Source organism: Oryctolagus cuniculus, chromosome X (genome assembly GCF_964237555.1).
Source record: "Oryctolagus cuniculus chromosome X, mOryCun1.1, whole genome shotgun sequence".
NCBI classification, from domain to species: Eukaryota; Metazoa; Chordata; class Mammalia; order Lagomorpha; family Leporidae; genus Oryctolagus; species Oryctolagus cuniculus.
In genome coordinates, this window is record NC_091453.1 from 112,686,390 (window position 1) to 112,704,654 (window position 18,265).

At 42.1% G+C, this 18,265-nt stretch overlaps 1 protein-coding gene and 1 pseudogene across 1 annotated transcript in view; one reads left to right on the forward strand and one right to left on the reverse strand.

Annotated features, from left to right (window-relative positions):
* LOC103351977 (cancer/testis antigen 55) overlaps nt 1-16,749 on the reverse strand; it is a 29,045-nt gene extending 12,296 nt beyond the window's left edge. The window contains exons 1-3 of the mRNA XM_017349945.3: nt 16,523-16,749; nt 13,336-13,499; nt 1,597-1,741 (exon numbers count right to left, since the gene is read on the reverse strand). Coding sequence (XP_017205434.2) covers nt 1,597-1,741; nt 13,336-13,499; nt 16,523-16,610 — 397 coding nt within the window. The 5' untranslated portion in view covers nt 16,611-16,749. The remainder of the gene's footprint in view (nt 1-1,596; nt 1,742-13,335; nt 13,500-16,522) is intronic.
* Nucleotides 7,801-10,019, forward strand: LOC100355330 (RNA-binding protein EWS pseudogene; annotated as a pseudogene).
* Nucleotides 16,750-18,265: the final 1,516 nt, after the last annotated feature.

Below are 18,265 nucleotides of genomic sequence, written 5' to 3' on the forward strand. Positions count from 1 at the left end.
TTGGCATGGTTACTGGGACAAAGAAATTGCACAAATTTGTACTCACAGGGGCCGTTTCTCTCATAATTGGAGACTTCTGACTGAATAGGTAACAAATTCTAGCTACCACCAGACAATGATCTTTGGAACATTAGTAGCTAGCAGCAAAGGTCAAGTTCAGACTTTACATCTAATGAAAGTGAAATAGAAACATGCCTGTTGTAGCTGAGCTGACTTGGCTCTTTGTGTCCAAGTAAAGTGGCAGTAGATTGCACTTAAAACATGTGCAAAATATTGCTTCTCTTCATCTTTCAAAATGCAACTTAGAAAAGGGATTGTGGGAATACTGAGTCCTGCTCAGACAGCACCCTGCCCAGTCTGCCTGCCCCATTTCATATCATTACAGATAGTCAATTCCCACTGCTTTCATCAGTAATGTTGTTCACATCACATCATTCTACTAGATTCACATGGCTGTCGTCTTCAATTCTACTGTGAGCTCTTTACAGGCATGGCCTAAATATTTTTTATCTTCACCTTGCCAATATCAATTCTTCTATCATAAAATGAACCAATTGTTGCCTTAGGCAAAATACAACACAATTTTATATCTGATAATGACAAATTGAAATATGATAATAGCTCTTCATCTATAACTTGAAATCAAAAGTATCAGACTTTTTATACTTTTATATTTTAAGGAAGTGAAGTTAAGGAACAGGAGGACATATAAATTGGCTTTTTAGGATGTAATGATTTAAATGTAATCAGTTGGGATTTTATAGCTAAAACTCTTTGTGTATATAACTTAACTAATCTGTAAATTGTAATAAATATTACTTCCAATTAAATGTTTGAAAAAATGAGCACACACACGTGCTCAGAAGGGTACAGGGTTATCTCAAACCCTTATTTTAAAGAATCTGGACAAAGTGTTTAAAATAGTACCTTGTAATTTTGCGAATTACATTAGAAACTCACATGCCCAAGGCTGTGGGATGAAGCACTGTCTTTTAATAAAATTTATGTATTAGTAAAATGTTTAGTTTAAAATTTATAAAATTTGCTTTCATGAAAGTTGTTTATTTTATACTAACTGTAGTCCTGTCAGTGTCATAACAAGCTGACAGCAGAAGAGAACTGGTTGCTGCTGCTAGGGATCTTTTAGCCAGATTTTGGCTTTAATTTTTGTACACAAAGAAAGCATTTTTGCAAAGTAAGTAAGTACTTATATTAATAAAAATTAGAATATTAGTAACTGAATCCAAAAAAAAATTTAGTAGTATAGCACGTGTTTTAAAAAGTATTATGAATCTGTTACTTGCTGCATAAAGTTTTCAACTCCAAAAGTACACATCAAAGGGCCATTGAGAGTGCAAACTACACTGGCAGAGTCACTAAAACCCTCTCGTCAAATAAGCATGCTCCAAATTTGACCCTGGAAATGATGCCTTTAACCATCCCCAAATCCAATTAATCAAATATTTTTTAAAAACAGGTCACATCTAATTTTCAATTTTAAAAAATATTAACTGTTCCTAAATTTGTATATATGAAACCCATGAAGTTTGTATACCTTAAGTAAAAGGTTTCTAGGTTAAAAACTGTTAACTGTACCTGTAGAAACAATGTCTACAGAGAAGCGACATATGTGTTTAGCGCAGTCAGCACCACCCATTTGAGAGCTAATACAGTGCATTGAAAAGATCCTGTAGTACTCTGCCGGACTACTGTGGTAGCAGTTATTGCAGAAAATGTTCACCTGAAAAAAAACAAAGAACTAGTTACTTCACACATAACTCAAGTTTAAAAGAAGCAATGCTGAAGTTATTGTTATTCAAGAAAAGCTTGAGACAACCATAATGAACACTGATGGGTGTATTTCAAATGACAAATGCATCACAGACACGAGTTCATAAAACAATGTTTGAGCTTCCGTATCTTTTTACTTCAATTATTAGAGGCATTTAGTAAAACTGAGGAGAGAGTAGAGAGTTCCCCTAGACTCTGTCCTACACCTCTAGTTTTCCCTATTATTAGCATCTTGTGTTGGTATGCTACACTGATTACAATTGATAAACCAATGTCAGTACATGATAAAGTTCACAGTTCACATTAGTTTCACTCTCTGTGCTGTAGAGTAACATACTTTTAAAATATGATTAAGAACATTATTTGCATACCTCCTAGATTGATATTGATACTGATAGCATTAGATTCAAAGATAAAAGGTATGCTCTTCCAGCTCTCCAGTAATTTACAAAGAAGAGTAAAAGACAAAAATAACTAGTTCAAAGCAAGTTGGGATAATTGAAAAAAAGTATTTCAAAAATTGACGTCTGGGTATTACCAAGAGAGAGTGAAGTTCACATGGAGAATATAGAATTTTCTTGTAGGAAGTATTTTGGCCTCAACTGTGAAAGAGAAAGATTTTGCCTAACAAACTGGGCTCCAGTTGGCATTGAGGTCAGGGTTGGGAACTACTAAGGGAAGAGAGAAAACACAAGGCAAGTTTGGGGAACAGAGAGGAAAACTCTAAGACTGCAGATTTAAGACACTGTGAGGACACAAGTAAGAGGTACACTTGGAAAACCACAAGGACATTGAGAGGCTTAAAAAAAAAGAGTCATGGTAGTGAATTAAGCCTGTGATTATAGAATGGACTAAAATTAAGTTTTTTCAAAACTTAAAGAAAAAAAAGAAAGAAAAGAAGGAGTGAGAATTGAGGGAGGGAGAGGTTGAGGGAAGGAAATATGGTTATCTCTTTAGATCTGTACCTATTAAATACATGAAATCTGTTCTATTTATATTAATGAATATCTTTAAAAGAGTCAGATTTGGGCTTCAACTTATCAACAAGAAGGAGTTCTCCAAAAATTTTATTTATCAGTAGTATAATGGTCTTCATTTTATATTTTGCTTGTCAAATTACATAAATAACATATGGTTATACAAAAAGTTTTTAAAAAGGCAGAGAAAGTGAAGAAGCAAAGCAAGTACCATTGTCCGTAAATCCAAAGTTTACCGAAAAAAATCATTCAGCACATACTGGTACTTACCCTGTTCCAGATGTTTTTCTCCCCATAAATATTCATTCATCATTTTAAAGGATAAAATAGGTTTGTATCCTAATAGAGTATCTACTTGCCCAATTTAATTCTGTAGAATGAACTCTTGGGAGTGGAATTTTTTGTTCTGAAGTTTAGAGTGGGAACTTGATCCATGGATGTGTATATTCATTTTCATGTTTCCTTGTAAATAGCCTAGTTCATGGTCTATTCACATTTCTCTGTGTCTTTCTAGCTATCATATGAATCTAGTGGAAATTTTCATCTTTCCTTCACATGGAAGGAGAAAGTACCCCAATCACCTCTTTCCATCTACCTCTACTACTCAGTAACCAAGTGGGAGATCCCTACCACATCTGACCTCTCTGTTCCCTGCCTCCACACAAATTCACACCCATCCTGAAGACTGAACCTGACCCCCAGTCTCCTGTCAAACTCCTATTCTGCCTCCTTGAGTTTGTCTCCCCTTGAAACTTCAACAATTCCTAAACTTCATTCACTTGGTCATTCTCAACTGGCAAAATCTCATGCCCAGGAAGGCCAATTATCCAACTGTTCTCCTCATTTACTTCAAAATGTAAATGGCTATAAAAACAAATTCAACTGTCTGGACTCACTTGCAATAAGGGATACAGATCTCACATGGACACTCAATGCTACCCAATAATCTTACTCTATACCACTAGGAAATATACATTCTCACCATCCGAAACTATCTGTACCTAAAAATTATTGCATCACTATTTTTAAATTACAAAATATTTTATGTTGATTAATCAAAAGTCAATGCACAACAGATAAGCAGGCCTTGTCTTTTAGTTTTCAGAAGAAATAAAGGCCATAGGATAGGAGCTCCTGTGTGAACATCCCGACCCCGGCCTTGATTCCTCTGCTTTCCCTCCTATAAAAATAGAAGGACATTCAGGCCCTTGCCCAAGACCACTCAACTCAGCACTCTGTCCTCCATGAAGACTAATCCTACAATGATGGCTTATTTTCAATTTTTCCCTTTCTCTTGCACTAATGTCCAAGCATATCTTAGTCTCTCCTAACTTAAAATAAAAATAAATAATTCTCTCAATCTTATTTTGCCTTCAGTGTCAGTTGTCAGTTCTTTCCTCATCCTCACAGCAAGATATTGAGAGGGTTGTCCATAAAATTAGCAAGCATAGAAATCACCCTATATTCTGTAGCATGCTGCAACCTGAGCAAAAACAGTTTCGATTTCATAGTGGGTATATGGATGAGGAAGTGAGAGTCTAGCAGGATAACATGGACAGGAAGGGAGGCAATGGAGACAGGAACTCTGTCAAGTTGTCACCTTGTAAAGGGAAAGGGGGAGCCAAAAGAAAAGGCAATGTTGAGGGCTGGGACTTGTATTTTGTGAGTAAAGATTTGGCCATGTTTAACAGCTATTGTATCTCATTCCTTAACAGAGGAAAAGCTTGAAAAGACAGGTAGATGAGAGCACTCTACAGTGCAGGAAATGGTGTGGAGAAGGCAAAGAGAATGACATCTAAAATACAGGTACAGAGAATTGGCCATGAGAGAAGACAGACTCTTTCCATTCTAATAAAACAGAAGGAGGAGGGGATAGGTGAAGATGCAGGGAGATTTACAGGTTTTGTCATTGAAACAAACACCAAAATCAGAGACTTCACAAACCTGTAGGTCTGGAAGAAATGAACATAAATAAATGAAAAGCTTGCTGAGTTACTAAACACTGCCACTCACGCAGTGGCTTGAGAGATGACTCCTTTCTGATCTTCATAGACTATTTAATTCTGATGAGAAATGGTGCAAACATGTAAATAATGAAGGAAAGCTCTCGAGTTCTTTGCAGGATTCCAATGTAAAAGAAATTCCAAAAGTTGATTAAATTATCATAAGGAGAGACAATGATAAATCAACTCCATTTATGGAAATGAAAAAAATCTAAATAAAAAGAAAGCAAGCAAATCTAGCAGCACATTACAAGAATTTCTCATCAAAAACAAAAGTGGATCACTCCTATAAAAGAATTGCCTGACCAAAGGAAAGTGAGCTGTATTTTCTCCGTATTAGTATCAGTAAAAATCAATTAAGGAAAACAACCGAAAATAACGGTATAGTAGCAGGACGTTCTGAGCAGCACAAGGCAAAATGGATAGTTAATAAGTAGAGGGGACACAAGCACATGGCGGAATCATAAATTCGCCCAGAGTGACCCAGTAGTCCACCAGAGACTGCTTAGGTCCACGCTGGGGGGAGCAGATAGGAAGGAGAAATGGCGGAGGTGTAGCGAAGGAGCAGCGCAGGGACAGAGCAAGGAGACAGGCGCTGCTCCACCAGCAAACCAGGTGAGAGGTTGCGAGCCCATGGAGCTGCAGACAGCGGCGGATAGGGAAACCTGGTGAACGGCACTTGAAGCTCTAAGTGGGAAGAAAGAGAAATTGTAGGGGAACAGGTGGAGAGGTTGGACACACCACGATCCATCTGTGTCTTCCTCCTACCCCCAACCGGACCTACAGCTGGCGGGGAGAAGCCATATTGATTGTTTACATTTTCAAGTATAAGCAGTGGGCTGCCATATTCACTTCTTGTGCACACACCAATCAATTGTGGGGGCCACCTCACAACACGCCCCACCAGGCACAAGGATCACAAAATTTTTTTTAAAATTTTTAATTGTTTATTTTTTTAACTTTTATTTAATAAATATAAATTTCCAAAGTGCAACTTTTGGATTATAGCGGCTTTTTCCCCCATAACCTCCCTCCCACCTGCAACCATCCCATCTCCCCCTCCCTCTCCCATCCCAATCACATCAAGATTAATTTTCAATTATCTTTATATACAGAAGATCAACTTAGTATATACTAAGTAAAGATTTCAACACTTTGCGCCACACAGAAACAAAGTGTAAAGTACTGTTTGAGTAATAGTTATACTGTTAAATCACATAGTACAATACATTAAGGACAGAGATCCTACATGGGGAGTAAGTGCACAGTGACTCCTGTTGTTGTTTTAACAACTGACACTCTTATTTATGACGTCAGTAATTACCTGAGGCTCTTGTCATGAGCTGCCAAGGCTATGGAAGCCTCTTGAGTTCACAAACTCCAATCTTATTTAGACAAGGTCATAGTAAAAAGTGGAAGTACACTCCTCCCTTCAGAGAAAGGTACCTCCTTCTTTGATGGCCCATTCTTTCAGCTGGGATCTCACTCACAGAGATCTTTCATTTAGGTCAATTTTTTTTTTTGCCACAGTGTCTTGGCTTTCCATGCCTGAAATACTCTCATGGGCTTCTTAGCCAGAACCGAATGCCTTAAGGGCTGATTCTGAGGCCACAGCGCTGTTTAGGACATCTGCCATTCTATGGGACTGCTGTGTATCCTGCTTCCCATGTTGGATTGTTCTCTCCTTTTTAATTCTATCAGTTAGTATTAGCAGACACTAGTCTTGTTTACGTGATCCCTTTGACTCTTAATCCTATCATTATGATCAATTATGAACTGAAACTGATCACTTTGACTAGTGAGATGGCATTGGTACATGCCACCTTGATGGGATTGAATTGGAATACCCTGGCATGTTTCTAACTCTACCATTTGGAGCAAGTCAGATTCAGCATGTGCAGAACTGTACATCTCCTCCCTCTCTTATTCCCACTTTTCAGTTAAATTTAAACACCTAAGAATAACTGTGTGTTAATTAAACAGTTCAACCAATGGTATTAAGTAGAACAAAAAAAATACTACCACCATGGAAGTCCGTTTGGAGATTCCTCAGAAATCTGAATATAACCCTACCATACAACCCAGCCATCCCATTCCTTGGAATTTACCCAAAGGAAATTATATTGGCAAATAAAAGAGCTGTCTGCACCTCAATGTTTATTGCAGCTCAATTCACAATAGCTAAGACCTGGGATCAACCTAAATGCCCATCAACAGTAGACTGGATAAAGAAATTAGGGGATATGTACTATATAGAATACTATACAGCAGTAAAAAAAAATGAAATCCGCTCATTTGTAACAAAATGGAGGAATCTGGAAAACATGCTGAGTGAATTGAGTGAATTAAGTCAGTCCCAAAGGGACAAATACCGTCTGTTCTCCCTGACTTGTGAGAATTAATAGTGCACCTAAAATGAAAGCTGTAGAAGAGAAATTGACACCTTCAGAAACAATGACTTGAATAGCCCTTGTCTTGACTATCGAGGAACAGTTTTTTATTGTTATTTTTTCTCTTATCTTTCTTTTCTCTTCTTCTTACTGTATGTCGAACTCTGCATAACATAGTTAACCATATGTGTATAAAGTCATTTGAAAATAGATCCCAGTAAAAAATAAGAGGAGAAATAAGAAAGGGAGGAGAATGTTTATAACTGTAAAGCTGTGTAGTTCTGCCTAGAGGCCTACGGACTTACTTCTAAGGGTATAGTTTAAAAACTTGTCATGGGACTCCAATCCAATTACAATTGGTGGCAAAAACACCATCTTCAATGTTAAAATTATCATATTAAGTGTTAAAGTGAACATACAGACAGGATTAAGTGTTAAAGAGATCATATAAATAACATCAAATGCCTAGTAGTCATAGACAAAATTAAAATGGAGGGAATGTCCAACATGGGAAGCAGTCCACACAGCAGACTCCTAAATGATAATCACTTTAAGTACACTCTGACATCAGAATAACCCTTAAGGCTTCCTGAAAGCCCTGTGAGAGCATTTCAGGCATAGAAAGCCAAGATACTGAGGGGGAAAGCGAGAGGGAGATGGACGTTGAGAGAACGAGGAGGAAGGAGAGAAAATGGCGTCCACGGATTACAGTACCTACAGCCAAGCTGCAGCCCAGCAGGGCTACAGTGCTTACACCGCCCAGCCGACTCAAGGATATGCACAGACCAGCCAGGCATATGGGCAACAAAGCTATGGAACCTATGGACAGCCCACTGATGTCAGCTATAGCCAGGCTCAGACCACTGCGACCTATGGGCAGACAGCCTATGCAACTTCCTACGGACAGCCTCCCACTGGTTATACTACTCCAACTGCCCCCCAGGCATACAGCCAGCCTGTCCAGGGGTATGGCACTGGTGCTTACGATACCACCACTGCTACAGTCACCACCACCCAGGCCTCCTATGCAGCTCAGTCTGCATATGGCACTCAGCCTGCTTACCCAGCCTATGGGCAGCAGCCCACAGCCACTGCACCTGCAAGACCACAGGATGGTAACAAGCCAGCAGAGACTAGTCAACCCCAGTCTAGCACTGGGGGTTACAACCAGCCCAGCCTAGGATATGGACAGAGTAACTACAGTTATCCCCAGGTACCTGGGAGCTACCCCATGCAGCCAGTCACCGCACCACCATCCTATCCTCCTACCAGCTACTCCTCTTCCCAGCCGACTAGTTACGATCAGAGCAGTTACTCTCAGCAGAACACCTACGGGCAGCCGAGCAGCTATGGACAGCAGAGTAGCTATGGTCAACAAAGCAGCTATGGGCAGCAGCCTCCCACTAGTTACCCCCCCCAAACTGGATCCTACAGCCAGGCTCCAAGTCAATATAGCCAACAGAGCAGCAGCTACGGGCAGCAGAGTTCATTCCGACAGGACCACCCCAGTAGCATGGGTGTTTATGGGCAGGAGTCTGGAGGATTTTCCGGACCAGGAGAGAACCGGAGCATGAGTGGCCCTGATAACCGGGGCAGGGGAAGAGGGGGATTTGATCGTGGAGGCATGAGCAGAGGTGGGCGGGGAGGAGGACGCGGTGGAATGGGCAGCGCTGGAGAGCGAGGTGGCTTCAATAAGCCTGGTGGACCCATGGATGAAGGACCAGATCTTGATCTAGGCCCACCTGTAGATCTGGATGAAGACTCTGACAACAGTGCGATTTATGTGCAAGGATTAAATGATAATGTGACTGTGGATGATCTGGCAGACTTCTTTAAGCAGTGTGGGGTTGTTAAGATGAACAAGAGAACTGGGCAACCCATGATCCATGTATACCTGGACAAGGAGACAGGAAAGCCCAAAGGTGATGCCACAGTGTCCTATGAAGACCCACCAACCGCCAAGGCTGCTGTGGAATGGTTTGATGGGAAAGATTTTCAAGGGAGCAAACTGAAAGTGTCTCTGGCCCGGAAGAAGCCTCCAATGAACAGCATGCGGGGTGGCATGCCGCCCCGGGAGGGCCGAGGGATGCCGCCGCCCCTCCGCGGAGGTCCAGGTGGCCCCGGAGGTCCTGGTGGGCCCATGGGTCGCATGGGAGGCCATGGAGGAGACCGAGGCGGCTTCCCCCCGAGAGGGCCCCGGGGTTCCCAAGGGAACCCTTCTGGAGGAGGGAACGCCCAGCACCGAGCTGGAGACTGGCAATGTCCCAACCCGGGCTGTGGAAACCAGAACTTTGCCTGGAGAACAGAATGCAACCAGTGTAAGGCCCCGAAGCCCGAGGGCTTCCTGCCACCACCCTTCCTGCCCCCGGGTGGCGATCGTGGCAGAGGCGGCCCTGGTGGCATGAGGGGTGGAAGAGGTGGCCTCATGGACCGCGGTGGGCCCGGTGGAATGTTCAGAGGGGGCCGTGGTGGAGACAGAGGTGGCTTCCGTGGTGGCCGGGGCATGGACCGAGGTGGCTTTGGAGGAGGAAGACGAGGTGGCCCAGGGGGTCCACCTGGACCTATGATGGAACAGATGGGAGGAAGAAGAGGTGGCCGTGGAGGACCTGGAAAAATGGATAAAGGGGAGCACCGCCAGGAGCGCAGAGACCGGCCCTACTAGACGCTGACGCCCGCAGAGCCGCATTGACTACCAGATTTATTTTTTAAACCAGAAAATGTTTTAAATTTATAATTCCATATTTATAATGTTGGCCACAACATTATGATTATTCCTTGTCTGTACTTTAGTATTTTTCACCATTTGTGAAGAAACATTAAACAAGTTAAATGGTAAAAAAAAAAAAAAAAAAAAGAAAGCCAAGATACTGTGGCAAAAAATATCCTACATGAAGGATCTCTGTAGGTGAGACCCCAGTGGAAAGAGAGACCCATCAAAGAAGGATGTACTTTTTTTCTGAAGGGAGGAGAGAATTTCCACTTTGCCTATGGTCTTGTCCAAATTTGATGCAGTCTGTGGTCATGGAGGGCTTCCATAGCCTTGGCAGGTCATGGCAAGAGTCTTGGGTGATGACTGACGTCATAAATAAGAATGCTAATTGCTAAATGAACAGCAGGAGTCACTGTGCACTTACTCCCCATGTAGGAGCTCTGTCCTTAATGAGTTGTACTATGGGGGTTGACTGCAAAACTTGTTCTCAAACTGTACTTTATATGTTGTGTGTGTGGGTGAGTGCAAACTGTTGAAATCTTTACCTAGCACCGAGTTGGTTCTTTGTATATGAAGTTAAACTAAAAATGAATCATAGTGAAGAATGGGGTGGGAGAGGGAGTGGGAAGTAGGATGGGAGTGGGGATGGGAGGGCGGGTATGGGGGAAAGAATCACTGTATTCCTAAAATTGTACTTATGAAATATGCATTCATTAAATAAAAGCTTAAATTTTTTTTAAAAATCAATTACAAAGGTCAACCAGGTTTGAATAGGCATACACAGTGTATTTTCTTTTTTTGAAGCCTTTTATTTACTGAGTATAAATTTCATAAGTACATCTTTAGGAATATAGTGTTTCTTCCCACCATACCTGCCTTTTTCACATCCTCCTCCCTCTCTCCTCTCAAAAAAGGATAAAAATATTATAGAATATTATGCACACACTCCAAGTGCTCCCAAGAAGAGGACTTCTATTATGAAAGCATAAACCACAGAAAAGTACCATGTTTGAGGAGTAATAGCTGCTCAGTGAGGTAGAAGGATGATTTTACTTTTCACTCTATATACTTCTGGACTTTGAATTATTTACCTATGATTTTCTGTGTATATAAAACTATTCACATTTAAAGAAAGCTGATATTAAACATTCAACTGGCAAGTGCTATTTTAATAATAATAATAATATATTATGCCCCAATCATTTAAAAATGTTTCAGTAATATCTACAAGATTAACTATATCGATAATTATTTTAACTTATCCTTTAAAAAGTTTATTTCAAAAGCCTAAAGGAATTGTAACAGTAAAATATATAATGATAAAGGAACACAAATATAAACAGTTTGGGAAATACACTTAGGAAACATGCAGACCCTGGTAGGAGAAATGTACCAAACAATTCAAAAGCATACAAGCGGGCCGGTGCTGTGGCTCACTTGACTAATACTCCACCTGCGGTGCCAGCACCCCGGGTTCTAGTCCCGGTTGGGGCACCGGATTCTGTCCCGGTTGCTCCTCTTCCAGTCCAGCTCTCTGCTGTGGGCCCGGGAACGCAGTGGAGGATGGCCCAGGTCCTTGGGCCCTGCACCCGCATGGGAGACCTGGAGGAAGCACCTGGCTCCTGGCTTCGGATTTGCGCAGCGTGCCGGCCGCAGCGGCCATTTGGATGGTGAACTAACGGAAAAGGAAGACCTTTCTCTCTGTCTCTCTCTCACTGTCTAACTCTGCCTGTCAAGTTATCATGGTGTTATTTCTCCCTAAGTTAAGTGTTTTAAAATCAAAGCCATTCCAATTTTAAAAAAGAAAATGGGTGTTGCCATTGATGGTGGGGGGGGGCTAAATACAGTTGTTTAAAAAATGACATCATGATGACAGCCAGTAGAAATGGACAAGGAATTTCCAAAGACGTTGCACCTGATTACCAGGATCACAAACACTGAATATATGTTATAATGTTTCAGTGATCCAAATCTTTGATTATAAGTTCAGGACAAGATAACACAACCCAATGAGTATGGCGTGATGTCCCAAGTGTTCCAAATAACTATGGGGACGTAGTGTATAATAAAAAGGGACACTTCAACTTAGTACAGGAGACATGGACTACTGCATTAAAAGGATAGGGCCAGCAAGACAAAAATGAACAAAACAAAAATCTGTATTCTCTCAGGGGCTACATCTAAATCAATTCCAGGCAGGTAGTATATTTAGATGTAAACAAATAAATAACTTTGAGAGGAAAACATAAGCAATACCTTTGTAAATTTTGAAGCACATGGGCCTTTGTAAGGATTCTTATTGAACCCAAAAGCCATATGGATAAGATGGACACATTTGTAGTACTGAAAACATTAAACTCCATGAAACACAATTGAAATACAGTCTTGGGGGACTAGCGCTGTGGCTTCAAGGGTAAAGCTACTGCCTGCAGTGCTGGCATCCCATATGGGAGCCTGTTCGAGTCCCGGTGGCTCCACTTCCCATCCAGCTCCTTGCTATGGCCTGGGAAAGCAGTAGAGGATGGCTCAAGTTCTTGGGCCCGTGCACTCGTGTGGGAGACCTGAAGAAGCTCCTGGCTCCTGGCTCTAGATCTGCACAGCTCCGGTCATTGTGGCCAATCAGGGAGTGAACCAGCAGATGGAAGACCTCTCTCTCTCTGCCTTTCCTTCTCTCTCTGTGTAACTCTGACTTTCAAATAAATAAATATCTGGAAGATATTATCTGGAAATATCTGGAAAATGTTCATTCCATAAATTTCCTAACAAACCTCTAATATCTCTAATATATAAATAGCTCTAATAGCCCTCTTAAATAAATAGCTCTAGAAATGAAAGCTATTCCATTCTCACTGACACATTGAAAAGTGCAAATATAATTATGAGACCCCTGTTTACTGTTCAGATTGCCAGAGAGTCCAAAGATTGACAACGCTTTTCATTTGTGCCAGGCAGTCTCACAGTCTGCTACTGAGAGTGCCAATTAGTATAATATAGCTGAACCATCATTTTATTATACCAATTAATGTGGCAAATATATAGACTTAAGTGATAGCTGTGAATCTCTGTAACTTCACTAAAAATACCATCAATTTATGCTTATTTTAAAACTGGAGAACCTCATAGAAGATTAATTATACCTCAATAATGATTTTTAAAAAATTATTAACAAATGCAGAAATCTATTACTTAGGTAAAAAAGAAAGCTGCAAGGTAGTACTGACTGAAATAATTGTAATTGTTACTCAAAATTTTAAATGCTAAAGAATTGATGTACACTTTTGAAAAGAAACTGCTACAAAAATAAGAACAAATGTCCCATACAATTCAGACTTCCAATTGCATTCAACAAATACTATACCAGGAAAGCTCAGAGAGAGTGAAAATAGAAGCTAGTTTGAAAGCATCTCCAGAAATAAAGATGATCTCTAAATTCATACCACTCTTATGTTGACGGCTTAATATACCTGAGCTGCCTCATCTTCTTCCAAAGAAGGAGCAACATTTTGGTCATTGCTCAGAGGCATACGGCCAGACACATCAGTGATGAAGAAGGCAGACTCATCAATGAAGCCAAAATCACCCCAGGAAATTCCTATTGCTCCATGTGCAGCTGGCAGATTGGTGTCATCTATGAGACAGGCAAACAAAAGCTTTCATCAATTACTCACAAAGCAAACACACATTACAAATAAGCCCCATAGAGGAAGCTGTGGGAAGCAATTATCTAAAAGTAGAAATAAAGTGGGTTAGATTTGAGATGCAGATGACAGTGCCAGTAGAGCACAGTGGGGAAGGGTACAGGTTTGTGCAGGCAGAGTGCTTACACTGAAGTGCTTGTACCACTATTTTTTTTTTTTTGTAGAGCACAGTGGCTCAAGGTTCAAGCCAGTGTAGCTGCAGGGTTAACGGCACTGGCTCTAGAGCCAGACTGCATGGCTTTGAATCACAGCTGTCATGTGCGTAACTGTGGGCACAGACTTGTTAGTCTCTCTGAATTTGTTTTCATCTGTAAAACCAGGATATTAACAACATTTACGCTATAGGGCTATTATAAATATTAACATATGTAAACTGCCTAGAACTATGAGTGTCTCCCACAGATTACAGGTAAATATTAGTTGTATCTACCTGAAGAGAGTCTTTCAGCATTGATTACCACTGTATGGTTTCATCATTATCAACATAGGCAGCAGTATAACGTGGAAATGCTTAAATATCTCAGCTGATAAACACCACAGAGATCTGGGGAGTTAAGTCACACACTCAAATGTGCATCAGACTCACTTGGATTTATTAAAGTGTTCAGAATAAGCAGAGACCGTAACCCACAGTTTGGGATCTGAACCCAGTGTGTCAGCTTGCAAAGCCTACACTGTGAAACACAGCGCCTTAGGTAACTCCATTAAAGACAGACAAACTGGTAGAACAAGTGAGAGAAATATGAACTCTCATAGATTTTTCATCGGAAACCATGAAATTCAGAAAAAAATGAGACAAAGATAAAATTATCAGCTGAAACCATAAATTACAAGAAGGTACAGGGGACAACTGCCACTCAGGTATATGAAAACATGTGAGACATCAATGATTCTTCCACGTGTCGCTGTAGACAAAAATATGTATAAGCTCTGCAGTGGGCTCTGCAGTGACAGATTTCAGATAACAGCTAAGGAACAGCCCTCTGTGGCAAACTTTGCTGACTCAGCCACCTCTCCTGGAGGTTTCAGCTCTGCTGGCAGAGAAGTAACAGGGACATGCCAGCACCAGAAAGACAAGGCCTTGCTGAGAAAATGCTGCTGACCAATGGAGACTCTCTTCGGCACTTCCTCCTGAAGGCACGAGAATTTCCTCTAGTGAATGCAAGTGCCTGCACAGGTGGGAGAGTATAGGCAGCAAAGGGCCGAGGTGTCAGAGTGTGGGTGTGAATCTGATGGACACATCCTCTTCCCTGGCTGTGTCTCTCTGACTCGGCTGTAAAACTGACAAGGTAATCCTAGGACTTCCATCTTTGGAGGTTTGTATTCATGACCTGCTTGCGTTGAGTGTCTTTGCCCAGTGCAGGGCCCATCCAAGGGCTCATCCCAAACAGAATTCATTACTTCAGAATTCAATTCAGAGCAGGGACGTGATCCACCCAGCAAACTGTTTCACATCTGATTGGACTTCCACCAACAATATTCAGCCCTTCTAAAGTACCCAAAGGGCATGCGTTCAATGCTAGACTCAGGGAGATGTTTAGGATGCAAAATGGGAACAAAATAAACTAGATGTAGTCCCTGTCCTCTTAAGAGCAACAGATATGTGGGTCCTTCAAAAAAGTTCATGGTTGGGGCTGGCACTGTGGTGTAATGGGTAAAGCCGCTGCCTGCATTGCCGAAGTTCCACATGGGTGCTGTTTCTTGTCCTGACTGCTCCACTTCCTATCCAGCTCTCTGCTATGTCCTGGGAAAGCAGTAGAAGATGGTGCAAGTCCTTGGGCCCCTGCACCCATGTGGGAGACCCTGCAGAAGCTCCTGGCTCCTGACTTCGGATCAGCACATCTCTGGCTGTTGTGGCCATTTGGGGAGTGACCAGCAGATAGAAGATTTCTCCCCCTCTGCCTCTGCCTCTTTGTAACTCTGCCTTTCAAATAAATGAATAAATCTTTTAAAGAAAGTTCATGATTAAACATGCTTATTTGGGTACAAACTATTTTGAAATCACATATACGAGTGTGTTACTCATCCACACAGTTTCAAACAAATGCCAAAGTGGGCAAAAATAATGAAATTTAAGGGGCTGGCATTTTACACCTATTGGGATGCCCTCATCCCATACTGGAGTGCCAATTCAGTCACAGCTATATCCTGCTTATGGGCCTATGATGCAGCAGAGAACAAGTCTAGCACTTGGGTCCCTGCCACCCACCCACATGAGAGACCCGGATAGAGTTCCTCCTTTTTGGCTTAAGGCTGGCCCTGCACCATCTGTGGCATCCAATTGAGGAGGCAACCAATGGATGGATGATCCATTTTTCCCTCTCTTGCTGTTACTATACTTTTCTTTCTTTTTTTAAAAGATTGATTTATTTATTTGAAAGGCAGAGTTACAGAGAGGCAGAGGCAGACGTGGGGGTGGGGAGAGACAAAGAGACAGAGAGAGAGAGAGACAGAGAGGTCTTCCATCCGCTGGTTCACTCCCCAGATGGCTGCAATGGCTGGTGCTGGGCCAATCCGAAGCCAGGAGCTTCTTCCGGATCTCCCATGTGGGTGCTGGCCCCTACTATAGTTTTCAAATAATGAAATAAAGAAATCACTAAAAAACAATGAAATCTGCCTTCAAAAGGGAAGATCCTCGACTAAGGACATATAAAGAGAAATGTGTCACACAATCACTGAGGATGTACGCAAGATAATTCCCACAATTTGTGGAGGAAATCAAGAGGGAAACGCACCCCCAGGACCGTCATTCGTCAGAAGAGCTCAGGACTGGGGCAGATAGTAGTCTGGGACACAGACGCTCAGGGTACTGAGGTCGCCCCACCCCCACCCCATACCAAGATGGCGACTGCCTGGGCCCGCCGAGCTCCTCAACGCCCCTGAAAACCCTGAGCCAACAGTATGGAGCGCCACTATGGACAAGGCCCTTGTTGGGAGGAAAAAGGAACTATACCTTCCGGGACTCTTATAGGGTGCATATTCTGTGCCTCTTCATCTTCGTTCGCCTCTAAGACAAGACTCTCTGCAATAAGCCGGAACATGGTCCCTCCGTCACACAGCCTAGGCACTGCTTTACAGCAGACACAAGACTGTTTCGATAAAGATTCTGCCTCCTGGGCGCTGTTGTCGGGGCTTTCTTGCGCGCTGAGTCCACCACGCAGCCAGCGGTGGCGTAGTACACGCTGGGCATGCACAGTTGGGCGGGACTTCCTGGCTCTTCCCGCCACAGGGGAGCACAGAAATGCGACTGCCAACCGGAAGTGGATTTCACTCGGATCCCTCTTGTACTTGGTAGGGTGGAGGTTATCCTGTGTGGTATTCTTCCGGGAGTGCCTGGGAGGTGAAGCGGCAACCAGCTGAGAATGGAAGCAGGCTCCTTTTACAGGAATTTGGAGTCGGTTGTTTGTCTCACGTAGATGAGGAATTGGGACTCAGACAGTGAGGATGTGCAAAAGTGAAAGTTTTATTGAGAGAGATTTTTGCTACCCACGAGGGGTACACATGAGAGGGGGCCATCAATGTTTGGGTTTTGGGAGCTCATATAGGGAATGCATATCAGTTGATCAATTCTTCAACACAGTTTCAATACCAGGAATCTCCTTTTTTTTTCCTGTTTCTCGGAGGTACTCATGGTTATGAAGGTACCTGGCGGACCTCTTGAGAAATGTAACAGTTGAGAACATGCTGTTTTGTGGCGTGCTCTGGTCTGGCAGCAGAACCTAGTTTCTTATAAGGATACAGAATCCTTTGTGTTCCCAAACTACCAATTTTTCATTTTCTTAGGGCAATGTTTTTTTGTGTGTGTAATCAGCCAATGGCAGCGTTCATACAAACACCCAGTTCCTTATTCCTGCAGGGGCTTTTTTCTTAAAAAAAAAAAAAAAAAAAAAAAAAAAAAAAAAAAAAAACCTTTTATTTAGTGAGTATAAATTTCATGAGTACATCTTTAGAAATACTTCTTTATTCTTCCCACCACATCAGCCCCCTCACCCCCAATCCCTCCTCACTTCCTCCTCCCTCTCCTATTCCCAGACCCACTTTTCCATTAAGATTCATCTTTAGGGGATGGTGCTGTGGTATAGCGGATAAAGCTGCTGCCTGCAGTGCCGGCATCCCATATGGGCACCGGTTTGAGTCCCAGCTGCTCCACTTCCCATCTAGCTCTATGCTACTGCCTGGGAAAGCAGTAGAATATGGCCCAAGTCCTTGGGCCCTTGCACCTGTATGGGAGACCCGGAGGAAAATCCTGGCTCCTGGCTTCAGATCAGTGCAGCTCCATTTTAAAATTAACTTTATACACAGAAGACCAACTCTATATTGAGTAAAGATTTCATCTAGTTGCACACACACACACATACTAAATATAAAAAACTATTTGAGAACAAGTTTTACAGTTGAATCTCATAGTACAACTCTTAGGACAGAGGTTCTGCATGGAGAGTAAGTTCACAGGGACTCCTGCTGTTAATTTAACAATTAACACTCTTAAGTATGACATCAGTGATCACCCAAGGCTCTTGCCATGAGATACTCAGGCTATGGAAGCCTTTTGATACCATACTCTCTGTCAGTATTTAGGCAAAGCCAAAGGCAAAGTGGAAATTCTATCCTCATTTCAGAGAAAGGTATGTCTTTCTTTGATGGAGGGGCCTTTTCTTACTGCCTGTTAGCCTTCTAACTCCTCAAACTCCCAGGT